The 18,476-nt window shown below is 38.7% G+C and overlaps 1 protein-coding gene across 6 annotated transcripts in view; it reads left to right on the plus strand.

Annotated features, from left to right (window-relative positions):
- RETREG1 (reticulophagy regulator 1) overlaps nucleotides 1–9,993 on the plus strand; it is a 105,589-nt gene extending 95,596 nt beyond the window's left edge. For all 6 annotated transcript variants that reach the window (XM_080682334.1, XM_080682338.1, XM_080682335.1 and 3 more), the window contains 6 exons: nucleotides 104–230; nucleotides 2,559–2,643; nucleotides 4,571–4,708; nucleotides 5,481–5,545; nucleotides 5,783–5,909; nucleotides 8,077–9,993. In XM_080682334.1, the coding sequence (XP_080538460.1) occupies nucleotides 104–230; nucleotides 2,559–2,643; nucleotides 4,571–4,708; nucleotides 5,481–5,545; nucleotides 5,783–5,909; nucleotides 8,077–8,570 (1,036 nt within the window). In that variant the 3' untranslated portion in view covers nucleotides 8,571–9,993. The remainder of the gene's footprint in view (nucleotides 1–103; nucleotides 231–2,558; nucleotides 2,644–4,570; nucleotides 4,709–5,480; nucleotides 5,546–5,782; nucleotides 5,910–8,076) is intronic.
- The last annotated feature ends 8,483 nt before the right edge of the window (nucleotides 9,994–18,476 follow it).

Consider the following 18,476-nt stretch of genomic DNA (forward strand, 5'->3'; position numbering starts at 1 on the left):
TTGCCAACAGTATGTGCTCAATAAATATTTGCTTCTGAAGCAATGAATGTTGAATTATCCAAAGTTCTGTTAAATTTTTTTGTTTTCTTTCTTCTCTCTTTAGCTGGGAAGTTATCAATTCCAAACCAGATGAAAGACCCAGGCTCAGCCACTGTATTGCAGAATCCTGGATGAATTTCAGCATATTTCTTCAAGAGATGTCTCTTTTCAAACAGCAGAGCCCTGGCAAGGCAAGTTTCCCAGTATGGGAGAATGACTGAGTATGCTTTAAATGGTGCAGTAAACTTAGAAACAAATGAGTTAACTTATTTTACCAGCTTGTAAGTGGTCTCCAGTTTAGAAGACGATCTACTAGCAACACATCCCATAAGAGCTGGTATCAGCAAGGTTCAGAATCATTCATGTGTCAGCATTAGACAAACTTCAACATCATAGTTTGAAATTGGGTTGGTTTCCTATTTTTATACCTATTTATCTAGTTCCTTAACAAAACGAATGGTGATTGGTCTTGCCATCCAGACCAAGAAGAAAAAACTATTAAGAATTTCAGTTTATAGTGTTCAGCCTGGTTCTGAAGTCAAAGGGAGATGAAATGAACTCTTAGTCATTTGAAGGGTTTTGGGGAGATAATTGGGTCTCTCTTTTAATCTAAAAAGTGGAGTTTCTTATGTTACTTATTTTAAAACCTTTGGCAAAAACATTCATAGTGATTATATATGTGGAATGAGTATTTTTAAAAGTAAGATGAAAACCTATGAGAAGTCGTAAGCTGTCTGAAGGGATTACATGGAGAAGTGCACACACATGCGTTAGTGTGTGCAGAGGCAGGTTCAGCTGTGATCCTGATAGCAAGGGTGGGGTGCAGAACCACCACGGCCCTTTACCTTCCAGTGTCATGTTCAGGTTGCTTCATCGCCCACCTGTAGTTGGGAGGAAGAGCCTAGGAATGTCGACATTTACAATCCCTCTTGTTGTACCATGTACAGGCACTCTCTTAAGTTCAATGCCTAGTACAGCTACGCTTGGACACATTTTGAGCATATTAAAGTAGCAAGGTTGTATATGGATGGATTTTTTAAGAATCACTGAAGGTGACTTTTAGAATAGATATCTATATGGTGATGGTGGGGTTCATTTTTATGCCTATTTCACCAAAACTATTAAACATTTTTAGGAGATTCTGAACTTAAAGCTTCGTTGGGCCCCAAGTCACTTAGCTTAAGAGGATGGTCCTACAGATTTAGAGGATAATATGAAATCCCTTCCCCAAACTGAATTCTGAATATACTAATGCTCTTGACTCATTTGTTCTTTCAAATTTTAAGGTTTTTCCTCTTCCATTTTACTACTAGAATGTCATATTATTCAAGGGCCCCTGCTATTTCAGAAATAACTGTTAATTTATTAACAGTTCTGAAAGTTCATTAATTCTCCTTTTGACTTAATAAATTAACCCTGTGCCGAAGAACAAGAAATCAAAGATAATCTAATTAGAAAACCCCCTTGCTCTTCCACTTAATCAGTTACGAATTCCATATTCACGTGTCTTTTAAAATGTCCTTATTTTCCTTGCTTATCAGTTTAATGCCATAATTTAAAGATAAAGCAAAAGAAGTAAGATATTTTATTTTTTAAATATATATTTTTATTGATTTCAGAGAAGAAGGAAGAGGGAGAGAGAGATAGAAACATCAATGATGAGAGAGAATCATCCATCGGTTGCCTTCTGCACACCCCATACTGGGGATTGAGCTGGCAACCCCAGGCATGTACCCTAATTGGGAATCGAACCTATGACCTTCTGGTTCATAGGTCAACACTCAACCATTGAGCCACACCAGCCGGGCAAGATAATTTATATTTAAGATTAGAGTGTGGAAAATATGTGAGACAAATTATGGGATAATTTTTCTATCTTTATGTTTAAATTTTTAAAAACAACCAAGATTTTTTGGGGGAGTTATGACTGATGGAAGGAAAATAATCATGTTTCGCTGTGGAAATTTCACTTCATTCACAGCTGGTTTCTAGGTGATGTGAATCAATTTGATACAGTTACGGAGGAGGATGATAATGGCCAATAGAGTTATCCCAGCAGCTTATCAGCTGTGCAAATTCCTGTTAGGTTTAGAGAAATGCCTCTAATTTCTGTAACATGTTTTGCTTGTAGAAGTGGTTTGAACTTTCAGACTTAGTTCCTAGGCTGCTTTATATCCCGTGGGTGATCCTGAGTAAGAGAAGTTTCTGGAAGCATATAAATCTTCAGTTCTCTGGCATCTGGCAGTACTAAAAGCCACAGGCATGATTAATGGGAGACATTGTGCCCTGTGCCAGAAATTAGCTTCTGGAACATCAGAACGATTATTACCAAGTGTGAAAATGGAGTAAGGCTGGTTGAATGCTGCAGTCATTAGTCAGAACTAAGGGCAAAAGAACACTGAAAAGGCTTCACCATAATTAATAGATCAGATACAGAAAAGTAATTGTGTGTGTATCCTGCACTCTGAAATGTCCTGGTATTATGCATAACTGGCACGTGTTATTTCTCTGATTTCTAGTTTTGTCTCCTGGTCTGCAGTGTGTGCACGTTTTTTATGATCTTGGGAAGTTACATTCCTGGGGTTATACTCAGCTATCTACTCTGTAAGTATAGCAGAACATTTGGCTAGTTTATGTGATGCACGTGGTATCACTTAACGGTCAACAAGACCATCCATAGTTTGGAAGAGGAGGGATGAGTTCTTAATTATAAAGAAAGTTGATTGTTCTTTAATTTAATCTGTCCAAAGTTTCTCCTTTTCCTCGAGATTTGTTTATATTTTAAAATTGAAAGAATAGTTGCCAAAAGGCAGGATTATAAGTAATTAATGTTACTTTAAATTATGTCTTAAAGCTATAAATAAGTATACTCCCTACCCCCACAGACACACGAATACCTTTGCCCTTGTGCATGTTCTGTGGCTCAAAAAATAGTTAAACCACAATGAGATACCATTACACCAGAATGGCTAATATTAAAAATGCTGATCATATCAAGCATTAGCAAGGATCTGGAGCAACTGGAATTCTCACATACTGTTGGTGGGTAAGTAGAATAGTACAACCACTTTGGATAACCATTTGGCAGTTTCTTAAAAACTACTTTATATCCCATTTCATAGCTAGGTGTTTACCCAAGAAAAATGAAAGCATTTTTCCACAAAAGACTCATGAATGAATATTCATAGCAGCTTTATATGTAGTAGCCAAAAATGGAACACAATTCATATGTGACCATCAATAGATGTACGGAAAAACAAATTGTGGTATGTCCATACAACGGATTTTTACTCAGCATGAAAAACATCAATATGTGCAGCAGTCTGGATAAATCACAAAATAATTAATTGAGTGGGAGAAGCCAGATTTTTTTAAAGAGTATATAATGTATGATTTATGTACCATTCAAACTAATTTTTAGTGATAAAGCTGACCAATGGCTGCCTGAGGGTGAGGTAGGAGAGGTCAGGGATAGGCAGGAGGAAAGGAATAATAGACACTTGTGGAAACGGGAGGATGGTAGATTGTTCACTGTCTTGATTGTGGTGATGGTTCCTTAGTTGTATGCCTGGCTCAAAACTTATCAAATTGTACACTTTAAATATGTATAATTTACTGTACATCAATTATCATTAGAAGATGCTGCAAAAAATGTAGATTTCTGCCATCTTTAGATGGTGTGGGCATGCTCCACTTAATTAACCCTCATACTTCCCTATTTTTCTCACACCAGCTTTTAAAACTTTTACATACCACCTTGGCTGCTAGAGGTATTTGAGTTTGCATGTCCTATTTAAAAGGTAAATAGGCACATTTCCTAACAACAACAAAGAAATAAACATAGGGAAGACAATACAACCTTCATTTCTTTTTGTTTTCCCAATGCATACCACAGATGGCAAATGGTCCGAGCTCAAATCCATTATCCCAAATAGAATTCATGTAGAGTGTCAGCCTCTGATCTGCCTTGTTCAGCAGGTAGAGGAGAAGAGAGCGGAGAAGGGGAGTCTGATATGGGCCAGGCATTATTCAGATGGTTTGCATTCGTCTCATTTACCCTTCACAACAGCCCTGAAATAACGTTATTGTCCCAATATGACTGATGAGAGGCAAGTAGATAATAATTTTCCCATGGTGCAGTTGCATTTAACAAATAAGTAGAAATTTTTAACCCAGGACTGTTGTCTGGAAAGCATGGAATCTTTGTATAAATTTTGAGGGTAAAGGATTGAAGGGAGGGAGTTGATCTAATTGTAAGTCTTTGAAAACAATGACTATAAACGTGTGTGTGTGTGTGTGTGTGTGTGTGTGTGTGTGCGCGCGCGCGCGCGCGCGCGTGCATGTAGGAATGAATGTTGTTATTACAGAGAGAAGAATTGAAATTATAAACTTATTTCACAGAAGCATTTCCCTAAGAAAAATACCTTCTGTTTGTCAGAAAGGGGGATTGAAATATTTTTGTGAAATACAGAGATGTAGCCTTTTGAAATAAAGATCATCTTACCACACTCTCTTCCTTCTTATATTTCAGTACTGTGTGCATTTTTGTGTCCACTGTTTAAGTGTAATGATATGGGACAAAAACTATACAGCAAAATCAAGTCAGTTCTGCTGAAACTAGATTTTGGAATTGGAGAATATATTAACCAGAAAAAACGTGAGAGATCTGGTAGGTAAAGTTTGACTTTCAGATTCCACACATGAAATGAGACATCAGCGGGCTATTGATTATGAAATCACCTTCTGTACATTTCAGGGTGTTTGCCTTTTACAGCATATTATTACAGAAGCTCACTCCCCTCCCCAAAGTAACATAACCTTTCCTATTTAGTTAGATTTTTATTATCTTCTGAAACATACAGTAAATGGACTTTTTAATTAAATTTCAGAGAGGGAGAAAAGAATTCAACCATTCTATATTTGCTATTTACAATTTACTTTAAAAAATGACACAGGTAGGACTAAGAATGTGGGAACCATAGAGGCATCAAAAGAATGGGAAGGGAAATAAAATACATAGAGGGAAAATCAGTGTCATCAATTTTCCCTTTTTAACTTGTCCTGTGACCTTACACGTTCTCAAACTATAGCACGCATCACAACTGCCTTTTCATAAAAAGGCTTATTAAAGCAGAGATTGCTGGGCCCGGCACCAGAATTTCTGATTCAGTTGGTCTAGGGTAGGGCCTGAGAACTTGCATTTCTAACAAGTTCCCAGTGGTGCTGATGCTGCTGGTTCAGAGACCACACTGTGAGAACATGATATGGACCATTCCCCTTGGAAATCAGACCTCTGCAAATAAGTGAAGCTTGTTACATGCAAACATTTAATTCCGTGGAAGCGTTGGAGAAAATGAGGAATGTGGGTAAGGATATGTAATAAAATACACTATGTCTAAGCTGGCCAGGAAACTGAAAGCTCCCCAATTTTTTCTCAACAGAAGCAGACAAAGAAAAAAGTCACAAAGATGACAGTGAATTAGACTTTTCAGCTCTTTGTCCTAAGGTATTTTTTTGTTTAGTTTTTCCATTTGTTCCTGTGTAGTTTGACTGTAAATTGATTTAAAGCCAGAATGATTTTCCCAATCGACTCCTCCTATTTCTCTAAGATGATTGAACAATTCTGAAAGGAAAAATACTCACCTGGTTTTTATTAGTCTGACATTTTTGGTGGTAGTATGGAGTTTTCAAAATATTTGCCACAGAAGTTTAGAATGTGCCACTGGTATTTATATTAACACAGATTAGCCTCACGGTGGCTGCCAAAGAGTTGTCTGTGTCCGACACAGACGTATCCGAGGTCTCCTGGACTGACAATGGGACCTTCAACCTTTCAGAAGGATACACTCCACAGACAGACACTTCTGACGGTATGCTCACATTTCTCTCTCTCTTTTTTATTATTCTGAGTGCATGCAGAAATATTTAACTCTATCTACTGCTGAATGGCTAACCAAAATGGGGTCTATCTATACAATGGCCTGTCACTTGGCTATCGAAATGAAGTATTAATACTTGCTACAACATGGATGAACCTTGAACACTTTAGGCAAAATGAAAGAAGCCAGACACACAGGCTAGATATATTGAATAACTCCATTTATGTGACAAAGCCATATAAATGGAAAGTAGATATGTGGCTCCTACAGGGCCTGGGGAAGAGGGAATGGTGAGTGACTGTTAATTATATGGGTTTCTTCTTTCTTGTTTTTTTTTTTTAGTATGAGTTTCTTTTTGGAGTGATGAAAATGTTTTAGCATTAGATAATGGTGATGGTTGTACAGCTTTGTGAATATATTAAAAACCACTGAGTTGTACACTTTAAAGGGGTACATTTGGTAATATCTGAATTATATGTCAAGAGCTATTATTTTTTGAGTATGAGAAACAAATCTAAAGCCAGTGTCCAAAATCTGCCTTTATTTAGAAAACATATAAATATTGACAGTGAACAAAATTAACTTCTCGAATGTCTGGTGACCTTGTTTATAGCGGTAATGGGAGGAGGGGAAGAGAAAAACCAATCGCTCATATCTGAGGCTAGCCCTCGTTCACAGGGACTGAGCATGGAGGGCAAGTCCCCCAAATCCAAAGCTGACTCCAAGGTTTCTCTTCAAAGTCAGTTTAAAAATAAACAACAACAAAACAATGCTCTTATTTTAATAATTAGGTTAAGTACAATTTAAAATAGAGAGATAACTCTTATGCAGTAATTTAACTTTAGCTAGTCTTGTTGGATTATTTCAAGTCATCTTAGCCACATACTGAAAATATGAGCAGGTTATAATGGAGGATTCTGAATAACTTACCTTCTATGTACTTTTACAAGCAAGAACACACTTTCTTTTCTTGAGGAAGGAGGGAGGCTGTACAGGGTTGGAAAGGAGACAGGTTTGGGGACTGGGAGACCCAAGTATTGGCTTGCCTTTGTAATTAGCTAATGTGTGACCTTGTATTTATGGGGACCTTAATTTCCTCATCTTTAAAATGTATTAGAACAAGAGGATCACTGGCATCCACTGAAGCTCTATAAGCGCTAAATACCCACAAAACCTAGATAACAAACCCTTTGTTTTTCAGCATCCCACCTCAGATTTACACAAGGGAAGGATGATAACCCAACCCACAGATGAGCTTTTCGCTAGTTAAACCGAAGATTTCAAATCACTGTTGTAGAGTTAACCATTATACTAAAAGATTTTCTCTGAAAAGTGAAAATAAAATCACTGTCTGCCTATGAACCTGACATTGCTTTCAAATGTACCAAATTTTACAAGTGTCCCTACATGTATTCAGGACACTAGTTTGGTTAAAATGGTATGAACTATTTTTAAAATATATTTTTTCATTGGTTTTTAGAGATAGAGGAAGGGAGAGGGAGAGAGAAATATCAATGTGAGGGTGAAACATGGATCAGTGGCCTCCTGCCCTACCAGGAATCAAGCCTGCAGCTATTTTTATGTAAAGCCAAATGTTTCCATATGCTGTGAGGTTGAATGTGGAATAGAAGGAGCAATAGCTTCTTCTAATTAATTGCTTTAAACAAACACAGGCTACAGATACTCTGATCTTCTTGGATGAAAATGCTGAGGTTGGGTAATATTCCCCATCTGCTATACCAGATACCATGAAAACTCCCATTGAAATATTTCTTATTCTGTGATCATACATATCCACAATGGCTTAAGCTAATTTCCTCCCCAGGGGCAGGATGAAATATTTGTTTATGGTGAACATTTAAATTTTAGTCAAAGCCTCAAGCTAATGTTAGGTCGAATAGTAAGTCATTATGTACACTGCTTTGTGCTTGAAGACATAGGGGGACATGTAGTATTTGTGTACTTGTGGAGAGATGGTGCCCCAGATTTGGGAGGGCTCCAATATGTGTGGTTAAGTTTATTTAAACTGAACCAGGTGGCTAGATGAATGCCAAGGTTACCCAGAGGGTTTAGATTAAAATCAGTATCTTTTAGACAGCTCTTTCATTTCAGATTTATCATGGTGCTTAAGCATGAACTTCCGTTGTACATTTCACAGATCTTGACCGACCTACTGAGGAAGTTTTCTCTCGAGGCCTTTCAGATTTTCCATCTCTAGAAAATGGCATGGGAACAAATGATGAAGATGAATTAAGCCTTGGCTTGCCCACTGAGCTCAAGAGAAAAAAGGAACAGTTGGACAGCGGTCTCAGACCCAGCAAAGAGAGGCAGTCACCAGCTGGTCTCACCCTTCCTCTGAGCAGTGACCAAACCTTACACCTGATGAGCAACCTGGCTGGGGATGTCATCACAGCTGCAGTGACTGCTGCTATCAAAGACCAGTTAGAGGGCACGCAGCAAGCCCTTTCTCAGGCTGCACTCAGCCCGGGAGAGGACACAGACACTGAAGAAGGTGATGACTTTGAACTCCTTGACCAGTCAGAGCTCGATCAAATTGAGAGTGAATTGGGACTTTCACAAGACCAGGAAGCAGAAGCACAGCAAAATAAGAAGTCTTCAGGCTTCCTTTCAAATCTACTCGGAGGCCATTAGTCTGGAATCAGCTTGTATGACAGACCACAGATAAACTACCAAAAGATTTCAAACAAGCAAAAAAAAAAAAAAAAAAAAAAAAAAGGAAAAAAATGTTTTTGAACTGTGAGCTTTACTCATTGCTTTAGATTATTTTGTCTTATTTTCCCTTCTGCAGTGAATTAATTGGATATATATCAGCTGACACTGATAGATTGATATATCTGATAGTTATTTTTATGTAATAAGCATGGAAATGAAAAATATATATATATACAATTGACCCTTGAACAAATGGGTTTGAACTGTGCGGGATTATTTCAATAAATACTATAAATGTATTTTCTCTTCCTTATGATTTTCTTAGACATTTTGTTTTTCTAGCCGACTTTCTTGTAAGAATACAGTATATAATACATAAACAAAACATGTTAATCAACTGGTTGTGTTATCAGTAAGGCTTCCAGTAGGCTATTAGTAGTTACGTTTTTGGGCGAGTCAAAGATATACACAGATTTTTGGCTGTACCGTGGGTCGGTGCCCCTAACGCCCGCATTGTTCAAGGGCCAACTTGATGTGTAAGTATATGTGTGTGTGTGTGTGTGTATACATACATATATACACACATATACATATATACCGTGTTTTCAGAGAGGAATATTAGGGGTTATTTTTAAAGCAAAAAGAAAACATGAAATTATTGAGATCTTTCCACAAGTACTCCTTACTTTTTCTTTACAATTATTTTTTCTTTACAATTAATTTTTCAAGCATGCAAGAACAGTTTATTGTAATTCACTGAAACATTAATAATTAGGAATACATGTTATATCAGCTCCTTTGTTCCTAACACTGGGAAACATAAATATTTTTGGTGGATTTTGTTGTAAAAAGATAAAAATTATCGAGGCATCTTTAGCTGAAGACTTGGAAAATAATACCAAAATTAATATCCTAGGAAAAAAATCTTAAAATGTATTTAATTCCTTTGGATAGGCTGGTACATTTCCATTGTTATTTCTGCAGTTGTAGATTTAGGCTTACTTGTAAATGGCATGCTCCATTGACTGTCAGCTCTAGTCCCACAATGGGTGGTATTAACCTATAGAAAGCCAGTAATTATATATCACGTATACCGTTGTAAACAGATATTGGGCTATGTCTTGTGGTTCAGTTATCATATATTTGTAATAGGGATATGAGTGCAGAGCTATTTGTCTGCTCAGATCTAGGGTAAGCCCTCATCTTTGATACAGTGTCATGGGGAAAACACCGTCTCTCAAAATCATGAAACCAGTTCCTGGTCTGTTCTGTGAGTGATGTGGTCATAAGCAGTAGAGAAAAATAACTGTTTTTGTAGTCTGTATAAATTCTCCTACAGGAGAAAAACTTGCTTGGCTTTAATATGTATTTATTTGCCAATGAAGTCTAAATATTTAATGTTTCTCATTTGGAAGCTAATATATGTTTTTCCATTATTTTAAACTTTTTTGATCACCTTTAAAAACCAAATTTGACAGAGATTTTTAACAAAGGACTAAAGAACAGAAATCAAGCTAATTGTGTTTTTGCGATGTAATGTTTAATAGTGTTGAGGCACCATGCCAGCAATACCAACAGTCTCTTCAATCTTCAGTACTGCTGGCATTTCTACAGATGCATACAAACATCTGAGACCCTCAGAAAGGAAGGATAATCCAAGAATATAGGAAATCTGTGCTCCCCTCCCTTCTCTTTATTTTCTAAAGGCTAGGCTAATCATAGGTAATCTGACATTTTAATGTAGCAGCTCTTATTTATTTTTTCCTTCTGAGATACTAAAATATCTAGACTGAATTTTGCCAAATGTTAAAGGGAGAGAAGTTACTGAAGACTTTGAACTCCTGCTTTTTGTGACTGACTATGCTTATATGTCACTAGTGCCTCATGACTGTGTTTGATGTCCTTTATTGATACACAGTGAGCCTGTGCCTTCATTATCTTGCCCATATTGGTACAAATGAAAACTTGGTGTTAGATCTATGAACTGTGTGTGTTTGGGAGAAATATACCTGAATTCTATTCAATAAGAGTTTCTGGACATGAAGAAAAATACAGTCACATATTTATAAATAGTGGCGACTAGAATTCCTTTTTTTTTTTTTTTTAACGTGTCTGTTTCTTCATTTAAAAAATATTTTTGGCTATAAAGTCAAAAAGTTTGAAGGTCATTTCAATTTCTTCATTGAGGGGAAAATAAGTTAAATAATCCAAATAATTAAAGAATGTGTTACAATTCAGTGGACAAGCTTACACGAAAAGATAAACTGAGGAGTTGATGGTATGAACAATGCACTAGAATCAAATGTTGTTAACTATAAATCAAAATGGTCTTCGGAATGGGGTGGAGATGAGGACAAGGGAGGGTAGAAAAATGTGTTACCAGCATTATGGAGGAGACATGCCCGCTCTCTATCGACAGTGGCTTTATCACCTTATATCTTCACTGTCTGCCTATGAACCTGGCACTTCAATGTTATTTGTTTGAGAATATGATCACAAATTTACACATACAATCATGGTATTCTTAATTCAAACTAACAGAGGGGTTTTGTTTTGTGTGTGTGTATGATTTTTTGTTCGTTTGTCTTTTGGTGGGGGAGCATTATGTATAAGCTTGTTTCTGATTTTAAGATATAGTAACAGTAAACCCTGTGGTTGATCCAGTATGGGGGGACTCTATCCCTTACCATCGGGATTGATGCAGTCATTAAAATTTGAAGCATAGATTTATTTTTTAATTATAGAGGAGTTGTAGAAAAATGTTTTGCTCATTTCCAGTAGAAAATGCTGAGCAAAACAATGAGAATAGTATACATTGATCATGCATATTGATCTGAAAAAATAAAGCAGAGTCCAAGAAGGTCAAGTTTGCTTTGAAAAGTCAACCCAGGGTTAAAGTGGTGTTTATATTCTCATTCTGAAACATCTTTGCTTTTTCCGACCCTGAAAATCTTCAAAAGTGATTTTTAAAAAATTGCCCCTCTCCAGCTTAGTATTCTTTTAAGAAAAGAAACTTGTATAAGATTTTGCAATTGGCAAACATCCTCAACACCTTTAGGCATCTCCCTCCAATATTTGAAATAAGGGCAACTTTCTTCCTTTTAAATAAGTGGCAAATGCCAGCATACTACTGATTTTAGGTCAGAAGCAAATCTACATTTAAGAAAAATAAAATTTAGTTGATGTGTTTACACTGCTCCAGCTATATTAATCATAAGGTAGAAGTGATTCTGAAGACACTAAACTGTTGTCATTGGTCATTTGTGATCATGATGAAATTAATAAGACCCAGAACTATTTTTGTGTGTATTGTTCCTCCATTTCCACCAAAGCATTTCAGCTGGAATGGAATGTCTGAAGTAGGAGTTACGGTTCTGATGTTAATATCATGGCCCTAACTCACAATGTCAAAGTCATGTAACATCCCAAGACCACCACCTCAATTTCCCCAACATGAAATTAGGAAGCTAATTCTTACCTTCTCACAGGGATATTTTGAGAATGAATGGGGGGGGGGGGGGGAAGTATCTGAAACACTTTCAGGGGATAAAAAAGCTGTATAAAACCAAGAGAGTGATTTTCCACCCCCAGCCTGTGTTTCAACTAAGTGATCTTTTAAAACATAAAAACAAAGTCAGTCAACAAGTACCTGCTTACAAGAAAACTCTGTTTCTTTCGATGGGCCTACCACTTTATTGGCCTCACAACCCAATAAATGCTGTGGAATAAAGGATGAAAAGTTTTGCAAAAATGTCTATTATTTCAGCTGACTCTGGACCATGTGTGAGATTCTTCACTAATCATTTTTAATGGTTCTAACACTGGCTGTGGGACTCTAGTCACCTAACATCTCTGCACCTGTTTCCTGTATCTATAAAATTAACATATAACACCCACCTCCTAATATGTTATGATGATAAAGTGTCTAAGACTGGGGTTGGAAAACTATGGCCTATGGGCCAAAGCTGGCCTGCAACCTTTTTGTATGGAATACCAGCTAAGGTATTTTTTTTTTTTTTACATTTTTAAATAGTTGAAAAAAATAAGAATTATTATTTCATGACATGTGAAAAATATATGAAATTCAAAATTCAGCATTCATAAAGTTTTATTAGAACATGCCACACTCATTCATGTACTGCCTATGGCTGCGTTCATGCTATAACAGGAAAGTTGAATAGCTGTGACAGAGCACATAGGGCTACAAAGCCTAAAATATTTACTATTATAGGAAATGTTAGCCAACCCTTGACCTAAAACAATGACACTTGGGATTGTGTGTAATCTTTGTGATTACCATTAAGAGTTGTTTTGTTTGTTTGTTTGTTTTCCCCCAAGAAGAACAGGGTTAAATAAGTTGCTCAGTTACACAGCACATGCTTGCGTATAACTAGGGCACACAACTCCTAGCCTGTGGCCCCTTTAACTGTGAGATACATGGGACAGGGGGCGGGGGGAATTGTTTACTGAAAATCACAATACTTAACATTTTTTTTTATGACCACAGAATTCATAGAAATTGCAAACCACTTATGAAATGTTCGTTTTATTTATTTATTTTTCAATATATTTTATTGATATTTTACAGAGAGGAAGGGAGAGGGATAGAGAGCTAGAAACATCGATCAGCTGCCTCCTGCACACCTCCTACTGGGGATGTGCCCGCAACCAAGGTACATGCCCTTGACCAGAATCAAACCTGGGACCCTTCAGTCCGCAGGCCGACGGTCTATCCACTGAGCCAAACCGGTTTCGGTGAAATGTTTGTTTTATAGTCTATATTTGTTACCCTCGAAAGGTAACCTCAACCAACACTATCTTCTTTACAGTTTTCCTATTGAAACCCAATTGCCACTGCAGTATAGGAAAGTGAAAAGTAGTAAACTGAAACCAGCAAATATTGTGATCACTACTATATCAATTGAATTGAAGGCGACCTTACTAACTTTTTTAATTACCGAAAATCAACATCGCAACATCTCCTAGCCTAGAAAGGAACCACTCATCATGGTACTGTCACTGTTACAGTGTGCACCGGAACACCAGCACTTCAGTCATTAAGTGAACTAACGGAAGGGCTATGTCACAGTATACGGAAGGAATTTTCAATATTTTCAAGTCTAAATTTTTTTGTCATGGGCGGACTCAGTTTAAATTCTTCAGTAGGATGATTAATTGGTAATAAACCTTTTTAATAATTTGTCAGCAGAGATTTGACACATTAACATAGTACCTGGATATACTGTGGAAAATTTAACTCAAAGGTCCTTTCGTCATTTGGCTTGCACTTACCAGAGAGCTATAGGCTGCAGACCTGCTCTTTTCTGGTATTTTTCTAATCCCAGCTCCTGCTGCTGGATCTACTGAAGACCCAGTTCTATTCCCGATCCCATATAAACTGAGACACTTTTGCCTCCCTGCTGTTTACCAATGAAGAATGAGCAAAAATGCTATAGAGTTCAACACTTTACCCAATGATAATTTGATACTCTCTAGTCTTATTTTCCCTTCTTTCACTGTATCCTATGCTTTGCCCAAACTGGACATATTCTAAATATGTCACTTATTTACCTTCTTCCACAGTTTTTCTTCTTTTTCTACTTGCAGATGAAGTCCTCAATATTTCTACTTGCAGATCAAGTCCCCTCTTTCAGTACCCATCTGGAATGGGTCAACAACTCCTTAATAAAAACGTTTCTGTTCTCCCTAATTGATGAACTTTCTCTATTCTAATGACCCCATTGCCTCTTTCTTTATATTTCATTGTGCTTGACCCCATCTTTATGGTATTAGTTAATTGTGTATTTCTTAACATTCATAACAAATCCCAAAATGAAAGTAGGGCTGTCTTCATTTAGAACTAGCTGAATAGCATAAAGGATAGGTGATGTGATTTATAATAAGAAATATACATTCCTGGCACAGAGCTCCTAAAACCTTTGGAATTTCCTAAGTGATGAGAGCTATAAAGGTGTCTTTTGTTATGTTAATGAGGTGACTTTTGGAAAGCACCTCGATATTCTAGCCAAGAGTGTAGGACACCCCAAACTCCACAGGGACAAAACCTTCTATGTTTGGGACCCTTCCAGGCACGACTCCAGGTATCTATTCATCTGGTTGTTCATTTGTATCCTTTACTGTCCTTTGTAATAAACTGGTAACCTAGTAAGTAAACTGGTTTCCTGAGTTCTGTGAGCTGTTCTAACAAATTAATCAAACCTGAGAAGGGGGCCATGGGAACCTGTGGGGTGTGGTGGTATCTCCAGGTAGAGAGTGACCGGAGTGAGTTGAGATATAGGACACTCCGTTGGTGTTGGAGAATTGCTTGGTGGCATGGGGAAAAAACACAGTGGAGATAGGTAGAATGGGAGAAAGGTTATGAAAACCAGGCAAAGGAATTTTCATTTCAGCCTAAGGGCAACAAATAACCATTCTTGAACAGAGGAATGACATAAAAGGAACAATGGTTTAGGAAAATCTGACTTAATTTTGCACTATAAAAATTCATTTGAAAATACTGAACAGTCTCTGTATTGCTCTAGCACGACTGTCGTGTACAGCAATGAAAGATGTCCCTGTCTCAACAGAGCTTATAGCTACTAGTATAATGCCATCCTGGTTTGCCCAGATGGAGGGGTGTCCTGGGATACTAGACTTTCAATGCTGAAACTGGGAAACAAACAGCAAGTGCTAGTGGTAGCCAATTTCTCAAAATGGTCCTCAAAACACCCCACTCCTGCCCCTATGTAGACCCCTCCCACATTAAATAAGGTCGATCTTTGTAAGTAGAGTCATGTACACAATAAGCACGTTTTGGCTAATGATGGACCACAGATATGAGGGTGGTCCCATAAGATTACAATGGAGCTAAAAAATTCCTATCACCTAGTAATATACAACACATTACTCACATGTTGGTGGTGACGCTGATGCAAACCTGCCAGTCATATAAAAAGTACATACAGTACCTACTTGATATAATAAAAGCCTATGCCACTGGTTTTTGTGTTTACTATACTTTTTATTGGTGTGTACTCTTTCTAATTATAAAAAAAGTTTGCTGTGAAACAGTATGCTGTGTTCTGCCAGCAGCAGCCTCATGCATCTCCTGTTGACCACATTTTGGTTGTATCGTTTTTTCTTTAAAAAATTTTTTTTCTTTTACTTCTTTTCTTTTTTTTTTCCATTTTCTCTTGTACTTGATTTAATCTCGTGTTGTTTTGTACAGGAACCTGCTGTACAGGCTTGTAAACCAGCAGCAACAGGTTATAACACACAGTCTAGGTGTGTAGTAGGCCATACCATCTAGATTTGTGTAAGTGCACTCTATGATGTTCACATAACAAAACTGACGAACTATGTATTTTTCAGAACTTTTCCCCTTCAATAAACAGCACATGACAGTGACAGCACATTGTGGAAATAACTGTGTGACTTCCCAGACCAGGTCATAAAAGACATTATGGCTTCCACTTTGCTCTCTTTGGAGGAAGCCAATTGCCATGTTATGAGGACACTCAACTCAGTGAGGAACCCAAACCTCCTGCTATCAGCCGTAAACAAGCCATCTTTCAGGGTGTCCTTCAGCCACAGTGAAACCTTCACATGACTTCAGCCCTGGCCCACATGTTCACTATAATTTTTTGACATCCTAAGCCACCCACATTCCTGATTTATAGAAGCTCAGTTAATCAAAGTTTATTGTTTTAAGCTGCTAAATTTTTAGTTAATTTCATAGAGTAATAAATAACTAATACAGTGCTCTAGAGAAAAGTTATGCTTGGGGATAGGCACTATCTATACTAATAATAGTCTAGGTGGTCGTCACGCCCTCATGCCATGATGCCCTCATGCCGTCACAATCCCACAATCCATCACCAGGAGGCTGCGTGTGCAGCAGGCACGCGCGGGTGGGCGGTGACTTGACGCTGCACGTGCACCGTGGAGATCAGGCCTGGCAGCCGCTCTGCACAACAAGGCCTCAGGGTCCCACGGCCCCGCACAGTGTGGAGGCGGGACCCCTGGCCCCAGCCACCTCTTTGGGGCAGTCCATCAAGGAACCCTGGGTGAGCGGGTGGGGCCTACCTCTTTGGGGTGATCAATCGTGGGGCTCCCGCACTGTGAGAGGGCACAGGCCAGGCTGGGGGACCTCCTCACCGAGTGCACGAATTTCATGCACCGGACCTCTAGTGTTTGATAAAAGGGTATGGATAGACCTCTCTTGTAAAGGTATTTGGGCAGAAACCTTGAAGGAAGTAATGTAGTAAAAGAATGTTCCATGCAGAACTTAAAGGATTTCTAAGATTTAGTACCAACAAAAGATGTTGGCTTAGCCTTGTTAGAAGAACAGCAACAGTTTCAGTATGACTGAAGTGAGCTGTGTGGGAAAGGCGGTGTGGCAGGAGGTCAGAGGTAGGGGGTCAGGGTGGTGGCAGATCATATAGGGCCTTCTAGAACAAAAAGTAGCTTAGTCTGTTCAAGCTGCTATAACAGAATGCCATCGGCTGGGTGCCTTATAAACAACAAATTTATTTCTCACAGTTCTGGAAGCTGGAAGTCCATGATCAGGGTGCCAGCATGGTCTGGAGAGGGACCTCTTCCTTGTCACAGATTCTTATTGTATCCTCTCCTGGATATCTTTGAAAAAAGCACTAACCCTATCATGAGGGCTCTGCCCTCATGAACTACTCACCTCCTGAAGACCTGCCCCCCAAAAAACTTCCCCCTACACCACCAGCTTGGGCATTAGGTTTTCTTTTGACATGAATTTGGGGATGGGGGGTGGGGCACAAAAGTTCAGATCATAGTAGAAAGATGCTTGAATTTTATTCTGAATCAAGGGAAGCCCCTGGAGGGTTTTGAGTAACCTGGGCAACGTTGCCTTGATCTAGATTTTTAAAAACATCTCTTATCTTCTTTGGGGATAAGAGCCACTTGGATTCTGAAGATGTAAGGTTCAGTCAGTAACTGTGATGACTGGTTCAGTTAGGCTGTGCAGACGAGTCTAAGAACTCTCTAAGTCTTTTTCATGTTTCCTATAAACTGCACGGCTACATCTGAGGCCATAGAGTTAACTGAGCACACGAAATGAGGCTGGTCCGAATGGAGATGTGCTGTTAATTGTACAATACACTCGAGTTCCAAATTTAGTACCAACACACAAATGTAAAATTTCATTAAATCTTTTGGATGATTACATGTTGAAATGATAATATTGTGGATATAAAACTGGGTTAACTAAAATATACCAATCTCTTTCTTTTTGCTTTTTAAAATCGTGGCTACTATTCGATTTAAGATGGCATGTGTGGCTTGGATTAGATTTCTATTGGGCAGGGACTTGGCTGGCTCTTTATCCTAGCTGGCATCTTTTCATTCAGGACTTCCCTTGAAGGTTCGCCCCATACACCCGGCTCAGGCCTGGAATCTCCGGTTTTTCCTGTGAATTCCCTCAGCCTCCGGTCTGAGTGTCCAGTGTTCCGCACTGCACTCCAGCCGAACGGCGAGAGCTCGGGTGGGCGGACACCTCGCTTTCGTGGCACCGATTCACCAGGCGGCAGGGGCGGCCCGCGCGATCCTCGGAAAAGCCCGGACCGTCGCGGGGACGCAGGACCACCCTTGGGGTCCTCCCAGGCCCGGGAGCCGCCCAGGGCGTCCCACTCTCCCTTCCGTCCAGCGATTGCCTGAACCACGTCACAGCTCTCTCAAAACCACGAAGGAAAGTAAATAGAGGAAGGTCCAGGTCTAGGAGGCTTAGGAACACCACCCACCTCGGTGGACTCAATCAAAACACACCTCTGCGCATACAATCAACACCAGGCTGATCCAATCAACGCCTGCCTCAGGCGACTGGGCGTGGCTCGGTTAGCCAATGGCATCTCTCAC

This window comes from Plecotus auritus (assembly GCF_963455305.1).
Source record: "Plecotus auritus genome assembly, chromosome: 7".
NCBI lineage: Eukaryota > Metazoa > Chordata > Mammalia > Chiroptera > Vespertilionidae > Plecotus > Plecotus auritus.